Genomic DNA, 27,894 nt, shown 5'->3' with positions numbered 1-27,894 from the left:
ATGTTTTCAATGTAACATTTCACATCTTTTTATCTTTTGTATCCCTTAATTATTGTAGTGATAGTCATTTTTACTATTTTTGTCTTTTGACCTTCCTAGTAGCCCTGTAAGTGATTAGTCCACTAACCTTACTATATATTTATTTACCTTTACGATTATACTTTCATATGTTTTCTTGTTACTAATTGGCACCCTTTATTTCAGTTTAAAGAAATCCCTTTAACTTTTTATAAGGCTGATTTAATCATGATGAAGACCTTTAACTTTTTTTTTTTTTTTTTTTTTTTTAAATAAGCTGCCCTCTGAGAAAAGGAGTTCTAACTCATCTCCCAGCTCACTTCATCTCAAGCTTTTGCTTGTCTAGAAAAAACTCTCCTTCGAGTCTGGATAATAACTTTACCAGGTGGACTATTCTTAGTGCTAAGTTTTTTTTCTTTCAGCACTTTGTTAAAAATGAGCAAACACATCTCTTAAAGTTTCGTTTTTTATTGGATGTGTTACAAAAGAAATGTAGTCAAAAAGACCAGAGCCCGTGACATCATCAGACTCTAGATTCTTCTTTCTTTGCTTCCACTTTCTCCTCCTCAGCTGGGGCAGCAGTGGTGGAGGGGGCAGGATCTTCTGCTGGGGCAGGTCCATCTGCCCTTACATTGCAGATGAGACTTCCAGTGTTGACATTGGCCAGAGCCTTTGCAAACAAGCCTGGCCAGAAAGGTTCAACGTTTACTCCAGCTGCTTTGATGAGGGCATTGATCTTATCCTCCATCACTGGCTCCACGTCGTCGTGCGGGAGAAGGACCATCGTGCAGGATAGCGGCCGGGTAGATGCAGCTCCGAGGTGGAGGCCTTGGTGTGGGCGGGTGCTGGGTGAGTGAGCGCTGCCGGGAGTGGTGCTAGTTGCCAGGTGAAGCGAGGGCCTCCTCAGCTTCCTTGGAAGGACGGAGCAGCTTACCAGCAGCTGGGGAAAGAGAGATATGTTTGTTATCTTGATTGTAGTGTTAGTTTTTCAGGGTATATCTATGTCAAAGTTCATCAAATTGTGTACTTTATGTGCAGTTAATGTCAGGTATACCTCAAAGCTGTTTTTAAATTTCATTTTGGAGAATAGAAAGTTGTTAGTATGCAAGAACTCAATAATTATTGTTTTCATGAGCCCTTCTTGAGGCAACCAATCGATGTGTCTACTAGAAAATAAGCTTCAGACAACAAAAATGACTAGAAAGACATTTATATATGCATACCTCATTTTATTGCACTTCACTGATGCTGTGCTTTTTACAAATTAAAGGCAAGACTCCACCAACAAAAAGATTACAACTCACTTTATTTTGATACTTTATAGCAGTGGTCTGAACCACATCTGCAGTATCTCCAAGGTATGCCTGTATAAATACAGTTTGTGGTAGAGAACTAAGACTAAATGAGGATTAGAAGGCAGAGTACAGGATGTATTGGCCATGTGCTCTGCTAAGGCAGAGAGTGCTGTATCAGTGGTTAGAGTGTGGGTCCACACACTGAAGGGTTGCAGGTTCGATTCCCGGCCTCGGTTGGGGCACATGCAGGAGGCAACCAATCAGTGTTTCTCTCGCACATCGATGTTTCTCTCTGTCTCTCTCTTTCTAATTCTACCCCCCTCCCTTCCTTATCACCTTCCTTCCCTTTTAATCTCTCAAATGGAGAAAATATCCTCTGGTTAGATTTAACAAAAACAACAGTTTGGCACATGAGCAGCTGAAGATCCACATATTTTCATGTTGGTACCATTCACACACAAACACCTCCTCCCGACCCCCACAAAAAATAAAATAAAAGCATGGAGAGCCCGGCCAGCGTGGCTCAGTGGTTGAGCATGAGCCTATGAATCAGGAAGTCACTGTTCAATCACCAGTCAGGGCACATGCCCGGGTTGCAGGCTTGATCCTCGGTGTGGGGCGTGCAGAGGAAGCTGATCAATGATTTTCTCTCATCATTGATGTTTCTCTCTCCCTCCCTTCTCTGAAATCAATAAGGACATATTTTTTTTAAAAAAAAAGAACTAGTGGAGAATAGGAAGAACATTGCATACACTTTATTAAAGATTTTAGTAATCATATTGGCAATATTATTATAAGATAAATAATTATGTGGCAGAGAGCATCCCTAGCACCAGATTATGGTCTTGAATACAGCTTCTCACTAAAGGAAACCAGAGCTCTTGAGGAAATGGAAATTCCAGGTCTGAAGTAGGAAATGTACAAGATGAGCTTGTACGTCTTGTCATACCAGATTGAAAAGAAATAAAGTCATATTTTGACATACTAGGATTATGTCAAAGGAGCCAACTTGGACAGGTTCACAGTGCCAAAGATGGGCAATACGAGTGTCAAAAATGAGAATAATTGCAATGAACTGAACCTACCACATATGCTTAAATCCATGAGTTCAGACATTGAAGAGAGAATCAGTCATCTTTGGAGAAAGTTAGGGAACCAATTCTGAAAGAATCAAGCATATTCTGCCTTTCCTATCTGATCTGTACCACTGGGCAACCAAATATTAAGAGGGGAATTGTCCCTATTTAGGGTATTCCATGTAATAAATGACAAAGAAATGAATTACAGTATCACCATTTTGTAACTCTCGGTGAATTAAGAGAGGCATAAATTACTGACAGGTTCTGACAAAATAGAGACAATGTCACATAATGTGCCTGCTGATGAAAGAATACACCACCACATGTTGTCTTGGCAAAGGGGTCAAACCTGAGTCTGATCCCGTCCTGGATCCAGCTCACAATGTAGGAATTCAGAGGAGTATGTTGAACTGAGTATTTAACAGCAAAACCCAGCCTGAGAAACTACAGATCAGATGACACTGATTCTTCAACAGAAAAATTACAAAAAATAAAAGGATCAGAGGAGGAAGCTATAAATTAGGAGATGTGAAAAACATTAAAAAAAAAAAAACCAGCAAGACTAAACTGTAGTGTCAGGATGCACATTTGGGTAACAAAACTAAAACAAAAAGATTATAAGTCAGGATAATGGGTACTTACGGGGTGAGAGGGGCTGTGAATCAAGTAGGACATAATGACAGGGCTTCCGGGGTAAATTGCAGTCTTATTTCTTAACTTGGTGATGGTTTCAAGAGTGTTTCAGAGTAATTCACGAAGCTAGATATTTACTATGTATGGTTTTCTGAATCTGTCCTCCTTTCATGTTTGAAAAATGTTCTGTTTCTTAAATTCCTGAGAGTCCCTAATTCTCACTTTAAATGCATACTGCTGAAAAATATACACCCTGGTAGGAATCCTTAAAGGAGAATTGAGTGGCTAATCCTTAGTTCATCAAAAACTGCTGTCCTGCCTAAGCCAGACCTGAGGACTAGAGGGGAATGAGCAACAGCCTTGGCTCTGCCAAAGCGTGTTCTGTTGCCAGGCAAAGGGGCCGAGTCACAAGTCCCCCTCCTTACAGATTGGCTGCAATGCCGTCAGCTGGGCCCCTGCTGTTGTACCTGGAAGCCTCATAGACCAGCCTTCAGGACAGAAGCCCAACTACATCAAGAAATTTGCCTCAGGCGGCTGTGACAACCTCATCAAGCTGTGGAAGTAAGTGGGGTTCACGGACTTCTCAAGGGGACAGCCTTCTACTCTACCTCCCATGACAGCCACAGTTCAGAAAAAAACAGAATCATCTTTTTTCCTCTTGCCCATAGAATACTGTTTTCACTGTCAGAGGACATCCTTTAAAAAAAAAAAAAAAAAACAACTTGCTGTTAGCTGAAGCAGTTTCATTCACTCTTTCCCTTATTCCTAATTGCTAGAGCTGACTTGGCTGTGGAAAAGCAGTGCATTATAGCTGGTGAATTGGATAAAACTCTGCAGACTCAACAAATGAAATCAGACAGATGGAATAGTTTCTCAGCCCCTGTGGAGCTTACAATGTGGAGAAGGAATGTGATCCACGTGCACAATAGAGGTGTGGGAAAGGCTCCTGGGCTGCTACCCGATTCTCTTCTGATCTCCCCTTTAGGGAGGAAGAGGATGGCCAGTGGAAGGAGGAACAGAAGCTGGAAGCACACAGTGACTGGGTTCGAGACGTGGCCTGGGCCCCTTCCATTGGTCTCCCCACCAGCACCATCGCCAGTTGTTCCCAGGTCAGTCAGGCCCCTGAGGGCATCCTGTATTATTTAATCTCTGAATGAGTCCCATCAGCCCTTACAGTCCCCTTAGGGGAGAGTCCTTGAAAGGTAAGAGCAGGGCAACAAGTACCTTTGGGCCCGTGCAGATAGCAGAGTGTGGAGCAGGTCATCACCCAGTGAACTCTTGATATGAAGCCACAAGTGGCTTGCCTCCACTGAGCCAAGAGCAGGACCAGCTTCCCCTGCTGAAGCTTGTGTGAGTAGAGAATGGAAGTGCTCAGGTACAGTTCTGAGAGATTGTTCCCAAACAAGGACCAGGGCAATGGGAAGATCTTAAGACCTGGGCTCATCCACTACCCACTCTTCCCGGGCAGATCACGAAAGTAAGACCAAGGACAAGCCTTTAATTATAAGCTACCCAACACCCCAGGCCAGAATTAAGCCAGGCCTTTTATATATATCATTTGTGCCTGTTTTGTTTGGTCCTATTTTTGAGAGGTTTTTTGTTTTTTTTTTCTCCCTTCTCATTCTCTGAACTTGGTTTTTAGGCAGCCAGACCCATTCAGTTGAGAAAGTATAGACAGCAGAGGGAACTGAAACAAGAAAGTGACTTTGAAGACATGAAAACTGCCCCATCTCCTGACTCTCCTGTCTTCCCAGGATGGTCGTGTGTTCGTTTGGACCTGTGACGATGCCTCAAGCAATACGTGGTCTCCCAAACTACTGCACAAGTTCAATGATGTTGTGTGGCACGTGAGTTGGTCCATCACAGCCAACATTCTGGCCGTCTCGGGTGGAGATAATAAGGTACACAGCATTTCTGGGGACAGGGCCCCATTTGTCTTTACCCACTGGAAAATGCAGTTAATGAAGCCTGCATTTTGAGCATGTGTCCTAATTATATCCTTAAATCTTACTGCCCTTTAAGTTTACATAAGGATGTTAACTTCATATTTTATTACTGTTTGAGTTAATTCCAATTTTCTTGAAAGTTAAAGATATTTCTAGCCCACTGGTGTGGCTCAGTGGTTGAGCATTGACTTATGAACCAGGAGGTCACGGTTCGATTGCCAGTCAGGGCACATGCCCAGTTTGTGGGCTCAATCCCCAGTGTGGGACGTGCAGGAGGCAGCCAATCAATGATTCTCTCTCGTCATGAATTATCCCTTTATCCAGCATATCTATGTCATTGTCATAGTCATAGTGACTATTGCGATAGCACAGTGCTTATGTTCAGGTAACCCTTTTTGTACTTAATGGCCCCAAAGCACAAGAGTAGTGATGCTGGCAATTCAGTTATGCCAAAGAGAAGCCATAACGTGCTTTCTTTAAATAAAGGAAGAGTGTAGTACAGTAAGATAACTTTGAAAAAGAGACCATATTACATAACTTTTATTATAGTATATTGTTTACAATTGTTCTATTTTATTATTGTTACTCTCTCTTACTGTGCCTTGTTTATAAATTAAACTTTGTCGTAGGTATAATGTATAGGGTTCAGTACTACTATCCACGTTTCAGGCATCTACTAGAGGAGTCATGGAACATATCCCTTATGGATGGGGGGCTACTATATTGGTGGTGGGGTTTTTTTGTGGGGGTTGGTTCATTAGGTCCCATAATTCCTGTAGGCTTTCTATACTCTTCTTCATTCTTTTGTTCTTCTGACTGGATACTTTCAAATGTCCTATCTTCCAGATCATAGTTCTTTCTTGTACACTGTTGAGGCTGCTTTGGAATTCTTAAGTTTAGTTTCTGAATTTTTAAGTTCTAGGATTTGAGTTTTTATTTTTTGATGGTTTCTATTGCTTTGCCAAAGTTCGTGTTATTCATGCATTGTTTTAACTAATCTCATTTATCCTGTAGTTCACTAAACTTCAAAAGGATTACTCTGAATTCTTTATCTGATAGTTCATACATCTCCATTTCTTTAGTGTCAGGTACTAGAGCTTGATTAGTTTCCTTTGGTGGTGTCATATTTACCTGGTTTTTCATGATCCTTGGTACCTGCACACTGGAGTGTGGTCTCCTCTTCCAGGCTTTACAGGTTCAGTTTGGTTTTCTGGACGTGTCTGTTAGTAATATCTTTGGACAGATGAGGTCCTAATAGCAAAGATAGACCCTTTGCTGTTAGGATATATCTTTGGGTGAGGCAGCTGTTTGAACACTGAGGTAGGGGGTGCTATTGGCTGAGAACAGCTAGATACAATTGCTGGCTTGGTTTCCTGCCCTACTGAGTCTATAGAATGAACTTCACAGTTGCCTGGTCAAACTTACTGCATGGTCAGGACTGAGTATTCTACTCAGCAGTAGGTGGGGCTGTGAATTAGCTTCCCTGCTTTGGTGGGACAGCACCCAGAGCTCATTTGGGGACCCCAATCAGGCAAGAGTGCACTGAATATCGTGGTCAGGTGAGGTCACTTGTTTTGCTCTGGAGACAGGAACAGCCATAGTCTGTGCTTTCTGTTCCAGTGCCCCTAGCAGCAGGGATATTTGATGGAATACACCGCTTCGCATGTGCTCTGGGAAGGGTCCCTGGTCTGAAGGCTGTTTTCAGCAGTAAGTGTGGTTACAAATTAGTTTCTTTCCTGGGCTCAGCAGGAAAAGCAGCTCTAAGGCCACTAATGTTCTTTATGGCTTTGACCTAAGCCAGTGCATGCCCCAACGGATGACATGGCCGAACGGGGCCACTGGCTTTGCGCTGGAGGTAATCAGCTCTGCCTGCCCGCCTTCCTCTCAGCTATACAGTTGGTGGGACTTGTGGATTCGAGGTGTTCTTGCCGGCTCTTCCTGCAGCAGGTAGGGAGGGCTGTGACTTACAAAAGTAGGCAGAACTCTGGTTTGGGGACCTGAATTAGGCGATCTGCACTCACCAAGTTCCCTGGTCAGACTGTGCCCTGGGACTAGCCAGATTCTGCAGGTAGGAACTACGTCTGCGAAGATCTGAGTGCTGGTTGTTGGAAGCCCCTTCTCCGTTACAATCGGATTCCCAGTGGTTGACCCCACAGGTTCACCTGCAAGCCCCTCTTGTGGTGCTGGATGGATGTCATCCTAGTGCTCTCCTCCCTCCGGAAGAACTGCACCTGCCTGGAGGAGAGGTGCAGTTAGCATGTAGCCATCCCTCTTACCTAATGCAGTCCAGCCTGGTCTCTAGGGCAGGGGGTGTCAGCCTCACTCCCTCCCCTGTTCTAGGACTTTCTTAGTGGTGTCTTGTCCATGAACAGTTGTTCTTTTAAGGGAGAGTGAAATTTGGAACTACTCATGTCACCTCCTTTGTGTAGATTTTTCTTCTGTTTTGATGGGATTTCAGTGAGGAAACCAAGATTAGTCCTCTGTTTTCCCACATGGCTGTGAGCCATGGTTCTTTGGGAATTTGGGCAATCATTCAGGGATCCAGTGAGATGAGAGCAGAGGGAAGGGGTGCTGACCTGTGTGTGTGCTGGCTTGCAGGTGACCCTGTGGAAGGAGTCAGTCGACGGGCAGTGGGTGTGCATCAGTGATGTCAACAAGGGCCAGGGTTCCGTGTCTGCTTCCGTCACAGAGAGCCAGCAGAACGAGCAGTGACAAGACTGGCGGGCCAGCTCCCCACCTGCCAATTCCTGGACCAACTGACCAAACAGCGGCAAGGAAGCGCTCCAACAAGATGACTTTCCCAGGAATAGTTAAAACTGCAACGAGATTGATCATCTGCCTTAACATGATTTGATATGGTTTGTAATTTAAAAAGCACTCATTATGAGGGAGAAACTACAAATGATCTATTATTTAAAAATATTTTTTGGCCATTTTTATGTACCTTTTGGGTTCAGGCATTATTTGGGAGTTTGTGTTTCCAAAGTAATTAAACATGATGTTTATAATTCTCCCTACATTAATTATCCTCCCTAAAAAAGTTCATTTTGACTCTTGTTGGTCAACATGAACCAAGTCCCTGCTGGTCTGTCACAGTGTGAGCATCCTGGTGATTGAGTTTATACAGAAGGTACCATATACAAAGCACAGTAAAAGGAGTGCTAGGCTTGACTTCAGTTACGGGGACTGTAACCCTGGCTCTGCATGCACATCCTCTTCTGTAGAATGAGACTAATAAAGTCTGCTCTACAGAATGGTTGCAAGACTCAAATGAGCTAATACATGTGGGTGATCCACAAAATGCCATGTAAATGCAGGACAGTACTAACCAAATATCAATATAGTTAAGAGACTGGCCGGAAGGGGGGGACACCATTTGTTCAGTTTATTGACCCTGTCAGTGACAGGAGGGGTTCTGGTCTAAATTGACCCTGAGCCAACTATCACCTCTCAGCAGAGGCCCTGGGACCCTCGCCTGAATCATCAGTCACAACAATAGCTACCATTTCCTGAGACCTGCTGTGAGCTGGCAGTGCATTTGGGTCTTTCACACATTAAGCAGCACAACAAACTATAAGCATATACTCCCAATTTACTGAGAAACTGGCACAGAATTGACCACTGCCAAGTTGGTAAAGCCAGTACTCTCAATGTAGAATGAGGGGGCTCCTCAGCTGTTATCTAGGAGTGGATCACAGTAGTTTGATACGAATGCTCTTAGACAAAAGGTCAAGCCACTCACCTCAGGAGGCTGTGTGCACAGGTAAGTGTGGGTCCCCATTCTTCTGTTTCTCATCCTTCGTTTGTTTTTCTGCAGCAAAACCCGTTTTGACATAAGTGTTAGATTGTAATATATAAAATGGGAAGCAGTGAAACTATGTTGACTGAAGTGAGGATAGAGAGGCCATGGCCCAGCCCACCCAGACTTCCAGGTCATTTGGTAAAATCCAAGCCTTTGTAGAACAATATGAAAACTGCAGGTGATTTCTTTGTGTTTTTTCTTTCCTGTTAGAGAGAAGAAAGACCCAAGAAGGCACCTTTGCATACTTTTCTCAGTGGACACAGACTACACTAATTCTAGTTAGCTTTACATACATGTCTGCCTTCCCTAACAAAACTCTGCTCCCCAGGGACAAGTCTAGTCTTCCTGATGGTGCCAGGTACTGTCAACAAATGAATGAGAAGGGACTAGTTCCATGTCACACACTGGGTTAGTGATAGGTCAATGCTGTCCTGGCCATGTGCTCTGTGTGTAATTTACACCAGGGAGGATCAGTTTAGATAATCTGGAGGTATATAAAATTATCACTTTCAACAGTTTATGCTTAGAGTAGTAACAGATTCACCATTTGGGGGTAAGAAAAATCCCCCAAATTTTTTGACTGTAAACTAAGCTAATTAAGTGGAAATACTATGTTAACCTTCCAGGACAGTTAACACCCAAATGAGATGAATAAAATGATAATTTAAAAGGTATAGAGTGCTTGACAAGACAAAAAGGCAGTAGCAGCCATCAGTTTTTAATCCTTTCACAAAAACAAAGCAACTAGTGTGGCAAAAGAAACCCCCAGACAACATTAAGGTAGTCCCTCAAACCACTGAATCTGGAAGAGTAGGGCCACATCATTCATAGCCATGATACTTGTGTGGGATCTACGTGGGGGGGGGGGGGGGGGGGTTCTTATGGTCCTTTGAGCCAGGTAGCCCAATAATTACCATCAAATAATTATCCATTCTGAATAGAAAACAGCAAGTCAATGAGAACAACTGTCAAAACTAGACATTTCACAGGCTTTCGTTCTGAGTTCTACAGGAGCGGTCTCCACTTGCGCACATGAAGGATTAACGGCTGTGATTTTCATCACACTGTAAACCGCTAGTACATATGACAACAGGCAGTACTAAGGAGAACAAAAACAAGTGAGGGGAACACAATTATCCCAGCCTACTGCCAGGCCAAAGGACAGGGAGACGGAATCCAATGGTCTGAGTTGAAGAGACAGATCAGAGTTCAGGAAAGCTAAGCCACAACATAGGGGGCAGAATACTAAAAAGGAGACAGCAGGCTCCTGCGATCTGCAAAAGAGGTTCTTAGAATCTTTGACCAAGTGTTAATCTGCATATATCATCATGACTGGAAAGCAATAGACCAAACAATTCCTGGGAATTCACAGCAGTTCATTTTCCCAATAACTAGAGTGCAAAAACTTCATAAACATAAGACATTGGGTACTAAGAAAGATGCATACCTTAACAGTAAATCCTAATTTAGGCCTAGAGGAAAGGTTGCTCTGGATCTTAAAGTAAGTCTTGAAAAGATCAAACTGATCCAGCAATAATTTCACTTAGTGCCAGATCAAAGCCCAACACTTTGTAAATTTTGTTTTTCCTTTAAAAAGTCTATCAGCCAATCCAAAATTACCAGCATGCAAAGAAGCAGGAAAATACTGCCCATAACCAGGAGAGGAAAAAAGAAACCTGACAATCACAGAAATGAGACCATGTAATTAGCAGAGTACCTTAAAACACTATTATAAATATATTAAAGAACGTAAAGGAAAAGGAACATAAAAATGGAAGAAAAAAAATGTTGCCAACAATTCCTAGAAATGAAAAAATCAGTATCTAAAGTGAAAACATACTGGATGGGAGTAAGAGCAGATTAAACACTACAGTGAGAAAGGTAACACTAAGTCAGAAGAGAGAGCAATAGAAACTACAAATTAGTGCAGAGAAAAAGGAACTCAAAAGATGAACCAAGCAACTGTGGGACAGTATTAAGAGGTCTGAAATGTGTAAAGTGGAGTCCCAAGGAGAAAACAAGTTTAAGGGAGGGTAGGGGAAAAAAGATATTTGAAGAGCCTGGCCAGCAGGAATCAGTAGTTGAGCATCGACCTATAAACCAGGAGGTCATGGGTCAATTCCCAGTCAGGGCACATGCCCGGGGTACAGGAGGCAGCTGACCAATGATTCTCACCATTGATGTCTCTCTCTCCCTTCCTCTCTGAAATTAAAAATATATCTTAAAATATATTTGAAGAATGTCAGAATTTTTCAAATTGGGAAATTATAACCCTACAGATCCAAGAAAATTGGAGACACAAGTAGAAGAATCAATAAACACATACATACCCCATAATAAAATTGCTGAAACTTTATATCATACACGCAGCCAGAGAAAAAGACCTATTACATAGAGGAACAAGTACAGTCGGCCCGCCATCTCCGCAGGTTTTGCATCTGGGGATTTATCCAACCACAGATGGAAAATACTCAGAAAAAAACTCCAGAAAATTCCAAAAAGCAACACTTGAATTTGCCATATACCAAACACTGTTGAATTCACCCACACATCAATGAAAGTGCTACACCACATTAACAAAGTGAAGGATAAGAGTCATATCTCAAGAGATGCAGAAAAGTATTTGACACAATACAGCATCCACTTAGGATTTAAAACCTCTCAATTAAAGGTTATAAATAACAAACCCACAGCTAACATACTCTGGTGGAAAGCTGAAAGCTTTTCCTCGAAGATCAGAAACAAGACAAGGATGTTCACTCAACTCTTATTCAACATAGTACTGGAAGTCCTAAACAAAGCAATAGGAAAGAGAAATAAAAGGCATCCAAGTTGGAAAGGAATAAGTAAAATTGTCACTATCTGTGGAAGACATAATTTCATATATATTTTTTAAAAATCCATCAAAAACCCTGACCGGTTTGGCTGAGTGGATAGAGCGTCGGCCTGCGGACTGAAGGGTCCTGGGTTCGATTCCAGTCAAGGGCATGTACCTTGGTTGCGGGCACATCCCCAGTGGGGGGCATGCAGGAGGCAGCTGTATTTCTCTCTCATCGATGTTTCTAACTCTCTACCCCTCTCCCTTCCTCTCTGAAAAAAATCAATAAAATATATATTTTTTTAATCCATCAAAAGAATAGAAATAAATGAATAAAGTTGCAGGATATAAAATCAATATACAGAAATCTTTTGTATTTGTATATACTACCAACGAACTATCTGAAAGAAAAATGAAAACAATCCCATTTACAATTGCAACAAAAAGAAGAAAGTACCTAGAAACACACTTGAGGTGAAAGACCTATACATTGAAAACTACACAGGAAATGGAAAGGTAGTCTGTGTTCATGGACTGGAAGGATTACATTGTTAAAATGCCCATAATACCTAAAGCAATCTATAGATTCGATGTAATCCCAATGGCATTTTTATGGAAATAGAAAAAAAATCCTAAAATTTGTATGGAACCACAAAAGATTCCAAATAGCCAAAGCAATCCTGGGGGATTGGGGGGGGGGTACAAAAAATACTCAGAGGTATCACTCTCTCCAATTTCAAACTATATTACAAAACTAATCAAAACAGTATGGTACTGACAGAAAAAGACACACAGACCAAAAGAAAAAAGAACAATGGGACAGAATTGAGAGCCCAGAAATAAACCTACACATATATGAGGCAGTTGACGTTGCACACCAGTAGTTTTATTGCTAGTGGCCAGATAAGTTTTTACCCAGTGGCCAGATAAGTTTCTATTTACAAAGTATCATACTTTAAAAAGATCTTAGCTTGTAAAAACATGTAATAAGTAACTTCAAAATGCAACAGCTATTTAATTTTAAGGCATGCCTTTAATATGTATGTAAAACACTGTGTAATATAAAAACACAAGAATGCTCATGATCTGCCCACAATGTGTTAATTTACAACAAAGGAGCCAAGATAATACAGTGGAGAAAGGAAAGTCTCAATAAATGGTGTTAGGATTACTGGACAGCCACATGCAAAATAATCTAGACCACTATCTTTGTTGTGATTCCTCACCCAAGGATATTTTTTCCATTTATTTTTTGAGGGGGATGGGGGACAAAACAGAGAGGGAGAGAGAAACATCTATATGAGAGGGACACATTAATTGGTTGCCTCCCGCATGTGCCCTGATTGGGGCTGAGGACTGAACCTGCAACCAAGGTATGTGTGCCCTTGACTGGGAATCGAACCCATAACCCTTTTGTGTGCAAGCCAATGCTACAACGAATGACTCACACCACCCAGGCCTTGACACTATCTTATACCATATACAAAAATTCACTCAAAATGGATTTAAAGACCTGAATGTAAGACCTAAAATAATAAAATACATGAAAGAACACATAGGTAATAAGCTTCTGAACAATCAGTTTCAGTGGTGTTTATGTGAATTTGACTTCAAAGACAAGGAAAACAAAAAGAAATGGGACTATATCAAACTCAAGAGCTTCCTCACAGCAAAGGAAACGACCAAAAATACAAAAAAGGCAACCAACCAAATGGGAGAAGATATTTGCAAATGATACTTCTGAATAAGGCATTAGTATCCAAAATATATAAAGAATGCACGCACAACAACAAAAATGATTAAAATATGAACAGAGGATATGAATAGATATTTTTCTAAGCAAGACATCCAGATGGCCAACAGATAAGAATATATGTTCAACATCAATAATTATAAAAATGCAAATCAAAACCACAATTAGATATCACCTCATACCTGTTAAAATGGCTATTATAAAAAATGCAACAGCCCTAGCCGGTTTGGCTCAGTGGAGAGAGTGTTGGCCTGCGGACTGAAGGGTCCCAGGTTCAATTCCGGTCAAGGGCACATGCCCAGGTTGTGGGCTCAATCCCCAGTAGGGGGCATGCAGGAGGCAGCCAATCAATGATTCTCATTGATGTTTCTATCTCTCCCTCTCCATCTCTGAAATCAATAAAAATATTTTTTTAAAAATTTTTTAATTAAACTACCATATGACTCAGCAATTTCTTTTCTGGGTATTTATACAAAGAATATGAAAACATTTAAAAAGCTATATGAACCCCTATGTTCATTGCAACATTATTTACAATAAACAAGATTAGCATTCATCAATGCATGAATGGATAAGATGTGCAATATATAGATATAATGAAATCTACCATGACATTAAAAAAAGTTGAAATATTGCCCCTTGTAACAGAATAGGTGGATTTTGAGGGTATTGTGTTAAGCAAAATTAAGTCCGATGGAAAAGGACAAAAATCGTATGATTTACTCATCTGTAGAATACAAAACAAAAAAGTAACAAGTGAACTAACAAAACAAACTCATAGGTACAACAAAATGGTGGCACCAAAAAGGAAGGGGATGGAAGAGGGCAAAATGGGTAAAGGGGTCAAATATATGCTAATGAATAGAAACTGAACTTTTAGAGACGAGAACACAATAGGGTACACAAATAAATCATAATACTGTACACCTGAAATTTATAGGATGTTAACCAGTTACAATAAAAATTAATTTAAAATATAATGGTGCTAATTTAGTATAATAAATTTTAAAGATAAATAAAATTAAAAGGTGAAATACAGGCTTTAAAAAAGAAAATCTGAAAGAATGAATCACCAGCAGAGCTGTATTACAAGAAATGTAAGGAAGTTCTTCAGGCACAATAAAAATACTACCAATGAAAATCTGGATCTACACAAAGAAACAAGGAGCACCAGAAATAGTAAATATCTGAGTAAATATAAGACTTTCATTTCTTTCATCTCTCTAAACATATTGACTAAAGTACATTGTGGGCTTATAGCTTATGTAAAAATAAAATATGTGACAACAATGGAAAGGGGAAATGAAAGTAGCCTTTTGTAAGGGTCTAGTATACCTGAAGGGGTGTCATATTTGAAGATATACAGTAATATGTTGAAGATGTATTTGTAAATCCTAGGTCAACCAGTAAATAATAAAACAGAGGGTAGCGCCAAGACCGGTTTAGCGCAGTGGATAGAGTGTCGACCTGCGGACTGAAAGGTCCCAGGTTCGATTCTGGTCAAGGGCATGTACCTTGGTTGCAGGCACATCCCCAGTGGGAGGTGTGCAGGAGGCAGCTGGTCGATGTTTCTCTCTCATCGATGTTTCTGACTCTCTATCTCTCTCCCTTCCTCTCTGTAAAAAATCAATAAAAATATATTTAAAAAAATAAATTTAAAAAAAAAAAACAGAGGGTAGCTAACAACTTAATAGTGAAGGTAACATATAAAAATACTCAATCCAAAAGTGGGCATGAAAAAGAGAAAAATGTGAACAAAAACAGATGGGACAAATGAAAAACAAATACCCATGTTGCAGATTTAAACCAAAGAATATAGGTCATTACAATAAATAAAAAGCCCCTGGTAGAACTATCAGAATAGATTTTTTTAAAGACCCACTATATACTATTTATATGAAACCCACTTTAAGCCTAAACACACAGATAAATTAAAACAACGGGAATGACTTTTAAAAATATATAAACACCACCCTAACTTGTTTGGCTCAGTGGATAGAGCATCGCCTGTGGACTGAAGTATCCCAGGTTCGATTCCAGTCAAGGGCACATGCCTGGGTTGTGGGCTGGATCCCCAGTAGGAGGTATGCAGGAGGCAGCCGATCAATGGTTCTCTCTTATCATTGATGTTTCCATCTCTCTCCTTTCCCTTCCTCTCTGAAATCAATAAAAATATGTTATCTATTCTAATAAAAGCCTATGTGGTCATCACGCCGTAATAACCCATCTCCAACCTGCGAGCGCAGCAGGCACAGGTGGGTGGGCGGGGCTGCATGTGTGGCGAGGCACGCATGGGTGGGCGGGGACTTGACGCTGCGTGCACAGCTCCACGCAGAGCCGGGTCCTGGCGCGCCCACATGGCGAGGCTGGAGGTCCCGGAGGCTCCACGCTGAGCCGCAGAGGCGGGACCCCAGCTCCGGCCTACCTCTTTGGGGCAATCCATTAAGGAGCCCTGGATGGGTGGCAGGGGCTACCTCTTTGGGGAGATCGATCGCAGGGCTCCCACACTGTGAGAGGGCACAGGCCAGGCTGGGGAAACCCCCCCACTGAGTGCATGAATTTCGTGCACCAGGCCTCTAGTGTGTGTGTGTGTGTGTGTGTGTGTGTGTGTGTGTGTGTGTACACTAATCAGAAGGTAGCTGAAGTGTCTATACAAGTTTCCCCCAATATCTGAAAGTAGAGCATTCCTGTGAAACTTCACAAGCCAAAATGGCATAAAGCGAAGAAGCAATTACCATTATTTTATATGGAAAAAATTTTGAGCACTCCCAGACCCAAAAGTAACCTACCAAATAACATGTAAAACTTAAAATAACACTACATATAGTAAAAGCAGGAATTATATGATAACATACCATGCTTTAAACACCCATCAATCCACTCAAGCAATAGACTCCATCTTATCCATTACTTGATGCCAACTTAAAGAGACTCCTTTACTACTAGCAGAACCAACAGTAACTTCAACAGCTTTCAAGATTGTGTGTGTAAATAGTACAAATGGTGGGCTCAAAGTTCAACACTCATACAATATATTTCATTCACCACAATCAAAATACTTACGTACAGTTTTACACTAAACATGACACCCATATATGTGCTCTCTCAGGTTTTTCTGATACCTTGGGACACATCATGCTAATGGATACACGAAAGAAACCAAGATAAAGCACAGACACTCACAGACACAGCTCGAAGCTCTGGTGCCTGGCGCTGAGATCCTGGGTGTCGGTCCTCAGGAGGGAGATGGGTGGTGCCACTCTTGCTGCTCGGAGTGCACGCTGCAAAATAAACAGTGAACACACTTTTTGCTTTTTGACGTTTTCATAAAAATGAAAATCCTCTTCAGATTTCTTTCATTTGGTAAAAACAGATAATATAGGTCTTTCATAAAAACGAAGCAGCATAACATGAACTTTCAAAGAGCAGGAGATACCTGTATTAATATAAGATAAAAGGACTTCAGAATAAGAAATATCAGGGATAAAGAAGAACATTAAAAAAAGGAACATGAATTCATCAAGATTACATAACAATCCTAAATATGTATGCACCTAAAATAGAGCTTCAAAATATGTGAAACAAAAACTGACAGAATTGAGAAATAATCCACAGCTACAGCTGGAGATCTCAGCACTCCTCTTTCAGTAACAGAACAAGTAGATCCCTCAAAATCAGTAAGTTTATAGAACATAAAAAACCTATCACTCAATGACGTAATTGGCATTTATAGAATATTCTACCCAGTGGAACTTAAATGCATTCTTTTCAAGTGCATCTGGAATAATCATCAAGACAGACTGATTTCTGGACCCTAAAACGAACTTTAACAAATCTAAAGAGAACTGAAATCATACAAAACATATTATCTGACTATAATGAAAGTTAATTAGAAATCAATAATAGAAATATATTTGGAAAATCTTCAAATATTTGGAAATTTGAGCAATACACATAGAGATAATTCATAGGCCAAAGGAAAAAAATCACAATAAAAATAGTTACCTTTAGCCCTAGCCGGTTTCCCAGTGGTTAGAGCATTGGCCCTCAGACTGAGGGTCACAGTTCTATTCTGGTCAAGGGCACGAACGTCCTTTGCAAGCTCGATCCTCAGCAAGGGTCCAGGAGTGTGCAGGAGGCAACCAATCAATGTGTCTCACATCAATGTTTCTTTCTGTCTCTCCCCCTTGCTTCCACTCTCTCTAAAAATCAATGGGAAAAAAATATTCTCGGGTGAGGATTAAAAAAATAAAAAATCCACCCAGCTGGTGTCGCTCAGTGGTTGAGCATCAACCCAGGAACCAAGAGGCAACCAGTTAGAATCCTGGTCAGGGCTTATGTGGGCTTGATCTGCTCATGGGGGGCATGCAGAAGGGAGCCGATCGATGATGTTTCTCTCTCATCAATGTTTCTATCTATGTCCCTCTTTCTCTAAAAATCAATTTTAAAAAATATTTTCAAAAAATAAAAAATCCGCCTGGCCGGCATGGCTCAGTGGTTGAGCATAGACCTGTGAACTCAAGGGTCCCAGGTTCAATTCCCAGTCAGGGCTAATGCCCCGGTTGTGGGCTCGATCCCCACTGGGGGGCGTGCAGGAGGCAGCCGATCCATGATTCTCTCTCATAGATGTTTCTTTCTGTTTCTTTCTTTCTCTCTCTCTCTCTCCTCTCTCTCCTCTCCCCCCCATCATCTCTCTCTAAATAAATCAATTTTAAAAGATTTTTTAATAAAAAATAAAAAGACCCTGAGTTTATGATAGAAATAAAATTTTGGAGGTAGCTAGGACACCAAATGTACTTTGAAAATTAGTAAACAAATAGAAAAATAATCATGTATTTTGCCTTTCCTGTATAAACTATATTAAGGAACAATTTTAAAAATCACCATTTGTAATTCCTAATAAATGATGGATGTACACAATTATCAATAGAAGATAAATCCATTAAGTGAAAAGTTAACAGGGAACTTTAAAATGAATAGGATCATTTAACAACACTTGAATTCATGGATAAATCTTATTCTTAAAACTTCAGTAAAAGTGGGGCTACCAGATATTGTATGCCTTGTAATGGAATTCAATAATAAGTACACAATACCAACAATGAAGTATTCTCCCCCAAAAGTAAAAGTTAAATCCTAATGAAACTTCATCTGAAGATATAACTACCAGTTTATAGAAAGCAGGGGAGAGAGAAACAAGTTAAGTAATACCACAGGAAGCGATCAGCAAAGTCCAGAAGGTGGGAAATTGTACAGGACAAATAACCTGTTTTTGTTTTTGTTTTTTTAATAAATGGCATGGACCCTGCTGGCTTGGACCCTGCTGGTGTGGCTCCATCGGTTGAGCATAGTCCTGTGCCCCGGAGAATCACAGGCTTGATTCATGGTCAGGGCACTGCTTGATCCCCAGTGGGGGGCATGCAGGAGGCAGCCAATCGATGTTTCTTTCTCCCTCTCCCACTCTAAAATCAATTATATATATATATATATATATATATATATATATATATATATATATATATATATATATAAATAAAATAAATGACTTGGGATGAAAGAGAGGAGGAAGAGGTAAGGGAGATTGTTGTAGACTAAAAGAGACTTAAGACATACATCAACCAAATGTGGGTTTTGTTTGGATCCTTATTTAAATAAGGCAACTATGTATTTTACCTGTTAAAGATATATACCTAAGTTTGTAAGGCTGAAATTACACAATTACTAGGATTTGCTTTTACATTATTCCCAAAAATGACAAAAACAATGTGGGGTTTAAATAGAAGAAGCAAGATGTTAATAAATGTTGAAGTTGATGGTAGATGCTTGGAGACTCATATTACTCTACCTTTTTTTTTCATGTTTGAAATTTTCCAAAGTAAGTTAAAATATACATAGTTTATCTTCCACATGGCCAGATTTTCTGCTAGGATCAAGCATTATTTTATACTCAGAAATACTAGTACTTGTTAAAATATAGACCCTGGAGCCCCCCTCCGAACATCTGGGTCAGAATCAGAAGATTAGGCATAAAATGATCTGCTTCCCCCATGAGGCCAGTGCAGCTCAGCTAGGTATGCACCCAGCAGTTGACACTGCATGGTCCCTAGGCTAAGGCTGCACCAGCAACTCTGGGTGGAGATGAGAGTCAAGCTATAGGGCTTTGAGGGATCAGTGCACAGTAAGGAATAGGATGCAGAGAAAGGAATTCTGCCTGGAAGTGGTAGCATGAAGAAAGGGGGATTGGTATAAAACAGACTTTTCCAGGATTAGAGACCTGGGCTGAGGGAAGAAGATACTGAAGAGAAAGACTAAAGATACGAAAGAGACAACTTGTTGGGGCTCCAGCCCCACGATGGCAGAACAGGGAAGCCCCCGGGGGGGAGGCTTGGTGTGGACAGCAGGGGGATGAAAGGGCGAGCATGGGTCCAGTTATGGAAGTGTGAAGAGCGGCACCCATGAGTATCTAGAACTGCTGTCCCGAGCAGTAGCCATAAGCCACATGCAGCTACTGCACACTGAAATGTGGCTGGTCTGACTTGTGTGCTGTACCAATACGATGCACTGGACTTTGAAGATTTAGTAAAAAAAAAAAAAAAGCCAGGGTCCTAGCTGGTTTGGCTCAGTGGATGGAGCGTCAGCCTTCAGACTGAAGGGTACTGAGTTCGATTCCGGTCAAGGGCATGTGTCCAGGTTGCAGGCTCGATCCTCAGTAGGGGGCATGCAAGAGGCAGACAATCAATGATTCTCATCATTGATGTTTCTATCTCTCCCTTCCTCTCTGAAATCAATAAAAATATACTTTTTTAAAAAGAAAGCCAGGGTCAAATACCTCATTGATTATTGTTATATTTATTACACGTTGGACCAATAATATTGGAATATTTAGAGTTAAAATATTATTAAAGTTTATTTTACCTGTTTCTCTGTTTTTTTAATGAGATTCCTGGGAAATTTAAAATTACATAGAAGCTCTTATTTGAAGCTGACATGATATTTCTATTGAACAATGCTGACCTAGAGGCTACGGGAGCCAGAACTAGGAGGAAAAGGCCACCGAAAAGCCCCATCTCAGAAAATAACACCTCTTCCTACAGCCCCCAAACCTGCCTCATTCAGACCAAGGCTCAGCCTAATTAATGAAAAAAGTGCTTGCTAAGCCAACTAATTATTAGTACAAATGAATTACATTGGAAAGTGTATAAAGATAATTTGTTGTCAGACACCATGTACACATAGCAATTAAAGTGGCGAGTGCTTCTCCACTCATTAAGGCAGGCCCTCGAGGCCCTGCAATGGGAAGAAAATCAGCAGCCAGCAAGCTATCCAGAGGAAGCATGCGTAGAGCACCTCAGTTCTCAGGAGGACGCAGGCACAGGGAGGTGCCAATCTGGGCTTGGTATTACCCACCCTGGGAAGGAATGAGGGGGGAAGTGAGCCAGGGAAGTTGGCTCTTTCCCCAAGTCGATGGTCTTCCTCCTGGTCCAGATTTGCATGCATTTCCACCCGGGTCTGTCCCCAGTCCCCAGCTCTGAGTGGGCGGAGGTACTTTTCTGGGTGCTGCCACCCTCCTCCCTCGGTGGTTCTGCCGTCCATCAGATCTTCCTTCCTTCCCACCAGCCTCCTCTGTGGTATGTGGTCAGGGTGGTTTCCATCACACAGGCCACCTCTGTTTCCCAAAGATAAGACAACCGTGTGGGTGTTTGCTCGCTGGTGCTGTTATCTAAGATCAACACAGCGGTTCCTACCTCCAGAGGCCTCCAGGGTCAGGAAAAAGCAGAGGCTTCGTGTCTAGGTTGGTGCCTGGTCACCATAGTTGGGGTTTCAGGTGGTTTCCTTCTGGTGGGGGCGAGGGTGGCTGTGAACAAGCTGTGGGTCTTCTCCCCGCCCACCTCCACCTTCAGCCTCTGGCCCTAAGCTCAGGTGGCTGTCAGGGTGAAGCCCCCGCTGCAGCTGGTGATGAGATGTTTTTCAGCAGGAGGTACTCAGTCCCTCACATTCTACTGAGGGGCTGTCCAGCCCCTCCTGGGCCTCCACTGTCCCGAGAGTCTCTACATGGGTCCTGTGCCCCCTGAAGTCAATCGTCAAGTCGGGTGGCATTTAACCATCAGCTGGTTCTACTGCCTCAAGACCTCCCCCTAACTGGTTCTCTGCCCCAGGCCCACCCTGCTTGGGGCACACTGACTTTCCTGGAAGCAGGAAGGAGAGAGAGCACTGGATTAGGCTGGGTGGCTTTGGGGGAAGTTGTCTTTTTTCTTCCAGTGAAATAAAAGGTCCAGCATCCCAAGTCTTTAAGGCTTTCCAACTCGCTCATGATTCTATGCTCTGTCCCTCCTGTTAAAGACCCTTCAGAGGGCTCCCTCCTGCACATAAAGCCCACGCTCCTTGTGCCAGCAGCTTTCGAGGCAGTGCAGAGCCTGACCCCAACTCCTTCGAGGCCTTTCTTTTGGCCTCCTCCCACCACCACCATCCTCCAAGCCACCCAGCCTTCTCACTGCTGTCCCCAACGGTCTACACCGTGTCTGTTTGCTCCCACCACTCATGCCACTCTGTCTGCAGCGATGCCCTCCCTTCAAAGCCTGCTCCACTGCCACCATCTGCCTCTTGCACGGAGCCCCCGCCTGAAGTGAGCTTCTCCTGGGACTTAGATTACAGACATTGCATTCAACCCTAGGAGTCACTGCTTGGGCATCCAATAGATGAAGCAGGTCAAGGTTAGTTAACCCTTCATCCAAGGACGTGTGACCATCGCACATGCTTGGCACAAGGTCTTGGGCCCGATACAAAAATACTTGTCATCTCTACGCTGCCTTACAGATTGTAAGAATCCTCAAAACCACTGAGAGGCAGCCCTGCCACAAGGGGGATTATTAGTGATCTGCCTAACGCCAACCAATTTGAGTAGTTACCTGTGCCAATAGCAGGTCACAGCCCTTCTGCCTCCAGATCCAATCTGTTCCCTCAGAACTGGGCTGAGGGAGGGGAGGCAAGCCCACAAGAAACACCAAGCCATGCAGAGTCATCATGCCTCACCCAGGAGGAATGACTGAGGTTTAACCACTGATTAAAATGATCCCTACACCTGCTCCTTAGAGGACAGTTAGGAGCTCATGCTGCCGACCCTCCCAGCAGTTTCCTCATCTGTAAAGAGGGGCTTCCCTCACTGGGGAGGCAGAATTACATGAGCCAGGCTCCCTTGTGCTCCAGAGGCTTGTGGAAGCCAGAGCAGCGTCAGTCAGAACTGCAGGGGCAGGACTAGAAAGCTTAGAAAGCTAATGACGGTAAACTCGCTCTATCCAGAGCTGAGGGGGGTTCAGAAAGGAGTGAAGTCTACAGCCATGCTACCCTGAACCCACCCAATCTCATCAGAAAGGCGTGAAATCTCACAGAGCAGCAAAGCCAGCCTGGACGCCCCCGGCCACTCCTCTCCCTCCCACCGAAACCAGGGCCATCTGTGGACAGCTGGAGCAGATGGCCACCCCAAGCCAACCCAACAATCTCTCTGGGCATTTAACCTCCATTGTTGATTTCTACCCAGAGGACCCAAGGAATGTAAATCAGCCCCTGGAAACTAGGCTGCCCTGAGATGAGGTTGCTGGTTTAAAACAAACACAAGGCTTCCTATATAAGGACCAGCCAGCCACCAGGCGTCACCTCTGCCAGGAATCCCAGGTAGGCACCCTCACTCACTCTGTGGGTTGCTTATGGGTTTAACTTACTGGCCGTTCACAGGCCCATCTGAACCAAGGGGAGGTTGCACAAGCTAGGGTAGCCTGGTTGCTCAGACATAACTGGGCTTCGGTCTACTGGGGATCTTGCTGGGTCAGCTTCATCACCTGTTAAGAAGCTTGGTGAGGTCTTTGGGGCTGAGGCAAACACATGGGGAATCCACTGCCAAGGCATCTGCCCTGAACAGTCTTGGAAGAGAACACAGACATCCTTCAATTCATTCTGCCTTAGGCAGTGGGGGGAGCTGCCATCCCAGGTCAAAGCCCTGTCTGCTAGGCTCCTACCTGCATTTTGAGGCGCTGGGAGGGCAGTGGACGCGAAGGGAGAGGAGGGGCAGCGTGTTAACTGGAGGCTCTCTTCTCTAGGCCCATCTGCCCCAACCCAGCTGAGGCCATGCCTGCCCCGGGGACCATCTGCAGCCTGCTGCTGCTCAGTGTGCTCTGGGTGGACTTGGCCATGGCAGGCTCCAGCTTCCTGAGCCCTGAACACCAGAAAGCTCAGGTGAGATTCTGCCCACAGAGCCCCACATTCTGACGGGGCATCTCATTCCAGCCCTGCCATAGCAGCCAGCTGTGTGACGTGGGCAGTGGCTCAACCTCTCTGGGCAGCCTTCTCAGAGAACACAAAGGAGGGCCCTGGGTCTGACTTATAGGCCCCGCCTCTCTCTGCTCTGGAAGGATATGGGGGCTTAGGGCACTAAAGAAAACTCTCTCTCTCCAGCAGAGAAAGGAGTCCAAGAAGCCACCAGCCAAACTGCAGCCCCGAGAGCGAGAGCTTGAAGGCTGGCTCCTCCCAGAAGATGGAAATCGGGAGGAAGGGGCAGAGGATGAGCTGGAAATTCGGGTTGGTTCCTCTGTAGTTTTATGCTTTTGTGGTGGTGAGGGGGGGGAGAAGGGGAAGGCTGGGGGCGATAGCATGAACAGGGGTCCACTTACCAGCATGAAAATAGTTGACTGCACTGTGCTCTATGAGGTCTGTGCCCATGAAGAGGCAAATATCTAAGTAACTCTGCTACCACAGAATGGGAACGTGCAGGAACCATGAGCAGAGGAGAGAGAAGGGGACACTAGCAGGGGCCAGATGTTTTCAAAGGGTGCAGCAAACGGGGTACCCAGAGAAAGATACCCAGGAAGACACAGCTGGCCGTAGACTGAAGGTGTTTCCCCGCAGAAAACGTTCTGGTTGGCCCAGGGCCTCTCAGACCTCACCTGGGCTGCAGTGCGCCCAGACCGCATCCTGGCCAGCAAGCTGCTGCTGGCGGGGCTGCAGGGCCCACTCGCTGAAGACAGACCAGCCAGGCTTGCCCTGGCTCTGGCTAATCTTGCCTGAGATAAGGAAATAGTTTAGAGATAAATGGAGGACTAGGAAGGGGGGACTGGGGCGGGGGGAGAGACATGGTTTTCATAGGGTCAGCCAGGTAACTTTCCTGAAAGGCTGGCTGTGTGTGGTTATCGGACGGTTCTGACAAGATTTCGGTGGCGACAGACACCTCCATGCAGAGAAACCAGAATTCCCTGGAGGGTACTTAATACTCAACCATGGCAGTTACCGAGCTGCTGGGAGCTGGTATCATTGCCCTCATTGATTAGAAGTTCAGACAAGGTACTTGTCTGTGATGCCACAGCCAGAGGGCGGCAGCGGTAAAACTGAAGGTCAGGGCTGAGTCAGTCCCCAAGTCCTCTCTTCCTCCTTACGGTCTGACAGAGGGAGTGCCTCTCACTCTCTCTGGCCTGAAAGAAGCTGAAGTGTGTCCTGCCTTGGCCTTTCTCTAACCACCCACCAGCCACTTCTCCTGTCAGGGATGAGCTCCCCAACCCATGCTTTCTCTGACCCTTCCAGGTGTTCTCAGGCACTTCCTCCGTACCACCTGGGACATCCTCAGCCCACCACATCCGCACTCGATGGCCTTAAATGAAAATCAGGGAACTCTCTTAGGTTGCCAGCTCCTGCTGGCAGGTACTCCCCCAGCTGGGGTCACTCTAAATTAGCCCAGATGGGGAAGAGATTTCAGTGGCGGCTGACTCAAGGCAGGGCTGGAAGTTTCTAGTTTCCACAAAGGCTGGCCTCAGAAGAAACGGCCCGGGCTGCCTCAGCTAGAACCAGAAGTCTGAAATGTCTGGGAGGTGGTGTAGCCGTAGGAGACAGGTGGGGCAGGAGGCCAGCAACACCTTCTGGGAGCCCCTGCCATCCTAGGGCTCCACCTCTTTCATCCCAGGCCCCCCACTTCCTTCAAACATTTTCCTCCTAAAATCTAGTTTCAGAACTTTAATATTTTCAAACCAAGTCCTTCCTACTCCTCTACCCCACCCATCTCCCACTGAACAGATGAGACGCCAAGGGAGTCTTGTCAGGTCACCTGAAGCTCATCTCCCACCCACCAGTCGCCACGCCGCCTCTCAACTGCCCCTGCCACCCAGTTCCAGCCAGCAAGTCCCTAAGAAGTCTGTTCCAGTGATCTGACCACCCCACATTAGCCACGGGGGGTCGGGGGGGAAGTATCATTGAATCTTTACTGAAGGGAGATAACGGGAGGGTCCAAGTTCCCTAAAAAACCAATCATGCCATTCCCCATACTCTCCACCTTCACAGTGAAGACAAATGGGGAAGGTAAATTGTTTTAAAGGAACAAACAGCCATTTGTTGCTTTAATAACTTCTCTGAGCAGTTCGCTCATCTGTAAAATAGGAGTCATAGTGGCACCTGCCTGGAGGGGAGGACCGAGGGCTGGATACCCTGGGCGTTGCCACACCCCTGGGGTTAGCAGGGGTCCCGGGACTGGTGGACTTAAGAATCCTGCATTCTAGTCCTTGGCCACCAACTCCTCTGAGGCCTCAAACAAGTCCTTTAACCTCTCTGGGTCTCAGCTGCTTTATCTGAAAATGGGGGTAACACCTCCTGTCTGGAGGGTAGTGGGCAGAAGGACCAATGACCAGGGGTTCTTTCCAGCATCAAGAGTCCTCCACTGACCCATGGAGGTGTTCAGACATCTCAGTGACCAACATGGCCAGGTGCTGAGGCAGCACCTGATAAAGATACAGTCTCTGGTCTCAAGGGAGAAAACAATGATGTGGCTGCAAACACAGCTCTTTCCTGTTTCCCCAAAGCTTTTAGTGACAGGAAATCACCTCACAGACTGCCAAGTAGGGAAAACGGTGCACTCTCTCTGCAGAAGGAAAAAAAACAGAAGCTGAGAAAGAAGGAACTTAGCTCTAGGAAAAGGTTAGCTTCCTGCCTGCACTGAACAGAGGCCTGTGCATATGAGGAAAAGCACCTGGGAAAGGAGAGGTGGGGGCAGAGACCATCACGTAGGCTAGTGCTATGTACACCAGGTAAGCCCACTTCCCCCAAACCTCCCTGCCAGGGCCTGAAATTCCACCATTGCGATTCAACATTGTCTTCAAAAACTGCACGGCAGGGAGGGAGCTTGCTAGGGGACACCGCAGCTTTTACCTTAGCAGTAAAGGAAGAGTGTCAAGGTTAGCCTCCTAAAGATGGAGGGGGCAAAAAGAATGGGCGTACAAAGGAGAACTGAGCTATCCCTCAGTGCACCTGCTGGGCCCACAGGCCCTTTCCCTCTCTGACCCTTTGGGATGAAGTGTTTGGGGCAGGGGTGTGGGAGGCTGTAACCTCTGACATTTCCTGGGTCCTCCCTACTCTCCTCCTAGTTCAACGCCCCCTTTGATGTTGGAATCAAGCTGTCAGGGGCTCAGTCCCACTGGCATGGCCAGGCCCTGGGGAAGTTTCTTCAGGACATGTTTTGGGAAGAAGCCAATGGTAAGTCCCTGCCCGGGTCAGGTCAATTCAGAGTTTTCTCAGAGTCCCAAATGTGAGCCCACATTATGGGTGACACAAGAAAAGTTCTCTTCCCTGACCCCTGCCTCTCAAAGAGCTTCTAATTCCTCGTTCCCAGATAGCGGCAGGAGTGGGCGGGGCTGGTATTTGAGTGGCTTGGAGGGTGTTGAGCCCAGTTTTTGTATTCAAAGAGGGTACTAAGTTCTGAGAACTAGCTTTGGAGCCCCAGTGAACCCCAATTTCCATAACCATAAAATGGAGCTAACACCCCTAATAGAGTATAAAATTATTTGATGTTACAACACCTTTACTGTATAATTTTACTTCACAAACAACAGGAATTAGTGCTACAATTGCATTCAGAAGAATGGGCTCCGCAGCCAGTTAAGCAGTTTTTTGTTTTTATTTGAATCCCCTCTTACCTTGTAAAGAAACCACTCAACTTTCCCCTGATCAAGGAGGCCATTGGAAGCACCTTGCAACCTGCAAAGTACTTCTGTCACCAACATGGCATCACCTAACCCATCCACCACTCGAGGCAGACAGAGAATCGCACTCACCCTTCCATGCAGATAAGGAGACCAAGACTCCGAGCCTTTAGTGACTTGCCCAAGTCACAGTCCAAGGCTCCCCCCATTACAAGACACCACCTCACCAGTCACCACTGTGTAAGAAAACCATCTTTGATGGCACTGGCCAGATAGCAGACTCAGAATTTTGACATCTACACCCTTGCTTTTCAGAGGTCCCAGCAGACAAGTGACCATCCACAGGACGGGCCCGCCTCTTTGTTTTCCTACTACCCTTAGAAGTGCTCACCGTGGCTTTTAGATTGCTTCTACAACTCCCAGCTCTGAGTGGTACTAGCTTAGGAGCTGAATAAATATTCAAAATGTGTGCTAAATGTTCATAATGAGAATTATTTCACCAAAGAGGAAAATGTCACTGGAAAAATAAGTCTTGTTCTATGGTCAATAGAAAGAGAAAAGAAGGATATGTAGCAAGGCAGGTGTGCACGCTCAGAAAACCACA

General features: G+C 44.1%; 3 protein-coding genes across 16 annotated transcripts in view; 2 read left to right on the top strand and 1 right to left on the bottom strand.

The window, feature by feature from the left end:
• The window catches only part of SEC13 (SEC13 homolog, nuclear pore and COPII coat complex component), a 29,898-nt gene extending 21,919 nt beyond the window's left edge, over positions 1-7,979 (top strand). For 2 of the 3 annotated variants that reach the window (XM_036332161.1, XM_036332160.1), the window contains 4 exons: positions 3,453-3,586; positions 4,011-4,134; positions 4,780-4,926; positions 7,570-7,979. In XM_036332161.1, the coding sequence (XP_036188054.1) occupies positions 3,453-3,586; positions 4,011-4,134; positions 4,780-4,926; positions 7,570-7,683 (519 nt within the window). In that variant the 3' untranslated portion in view covers positions 7,684-7,979. The remainder of the gene's footprint in view (positions 1-3,452; positions 3,587-4,010; positions 4,135-4,779; positions 4,927-7,569) is intronic. The other variant, XM_036332162.1, reaches the window with a different exon arrangement.
• Positions 471-22,294, bottom strand: LOC118668060 (60S acidic ribosomal protein P1-like). Of its 8 annotated transcripts, none has more exons than XR_004971507.1 (5): positions 22,251-22,294; positions 16,528-16,625; positions 8,714-8,782; positions 7,548-7,787; positions 4,608-7,206 (listed from the first exon to the last, which is right to left on the bottom strand). XR_004971507.1 is itself a non-coding variant. In XM_036332169.1 (2 exons), the coding sequence occupies exons 1-2, from the start codon at positions 7,611-7,613 to the stop codon at positions 542-544; spliced, it is 483 nt and encodes a 160-aa protein (XP_036188062.1). In that variant the 5' UTR covers positions 7,614-7,679; the 3' UTR covers positions 471-541. The 8 variants fall into 8 exon arrangements, 1 of the variants encoding a protein (XP_036188062.1); XR_004971504.1 differs by lacking the exon at positions 22,251-22,294 and adding an exon at positions 17,350-17,593 and having other exon boundaries at positions 8,714-8,976; positions 16,528-16,780; XR_004971503.1 differs by lacking the exon at positions 22,251-22,294 and adding an exon at positions 17,350-17,593 and having other exon boundaries at positions 16,528-16,780.
• GHRL (ghrelin and obestatin prepropeptide) lies at positions 20,036-27,894 on the top strand. 5 transcript variants are annotated; one of them, XM_036332165.1, is made up of 5 exons: positions 20,036-22,055; positions 23,436-23,571; positions 23,791-23,913; positions 26,736-26,844; positions 27,294-27,491. In XM_036332165.1, exons 2-5 carry the CDS (start codon positions 23,464-23,466, stop codon positions 27,461-27,463), a joined length of 510 nt encoding a protein of 169 aa, XP_036188058.1. In that variant the 5' UTR covers positions 20,036-22,055; positions 23,436-23,463; the 3' UTR covers positions 27,464-27,491. The 5 variants fall into 5 exon arrangements, with proteins under 5 accessions (XP_036188058.1, XP_036188059.1, XP_036188057.1 ...); XM_036332164.1 differs by lacking the exon at positions 20,036-22,055 and adding an exon at positions 22,875-23,013; XM_036332166.1 differs by lacking the exon at positions 20,036-22,055 and having other exon boundaries at positions 22,476-23,571; positions 23,794-23,913; positions 27,294-27,894.

This window comes from Myotis myotis, unplaced genomic scaffold (genome assembly GCF_014108235.1).
Source record: "Myotis myotis isolate mMyoMyo1 unplaced genomic scaffold, mMyoMyo1.p scaffold_m19_p_13, whole genome shotgun sequence".
NCBI classification, from domain to species: domain Eukaryota; kingdom Metazoa; phylum Chordata; class Mammalia; order Chiroptera; family Vespertilionidae; genus Myotis; species Myotis myotis.
The sequence above is the reverse complement of the archived record's forward strand: the minus strand, read 5'-3'. Positions and strand labels throughout refer to the sequence as shown.

Bases quoted from the DNA above. Each gene is read 5' to 3' on its own strand.
- LOC118668060 (XM_036332169.1), bottom strand. From the start codon at position 7,613: ATGCACACCCACTGCCCGTCGACTGACTCCTTCCACAGGGTCACCTGC. The intron at 959-7,547 runs GTCAGCACCCCT...CTCTTTCCCCAG, and splicing joins GCAAGCCAGCACACACACAG to CTGCTGGTAAGCTGCTCCGT.
- GHRL (XM_036332165.1), top strand. From the start codon at position 23,464: ATGCCTGCCCCGGGGACCATCTGCAGCCTGCTGCTGCTCAGTGTGCTC. The intron at 23,914-26,735 runs GTTGGTTCCTCT...CTCTCCTCCTAG, and splicing joins AGGATGAGCTGGAAATTCGG to TTCAACGCCCCCTTTGATGT. The intron at 26,845-27,293 runs GTAAGTCCCTGC...TACCTTGTAAAG, and splicing joins GTTTTGGGAAGAAGCCAATG to AAACCACTCAACTTTCCCCT.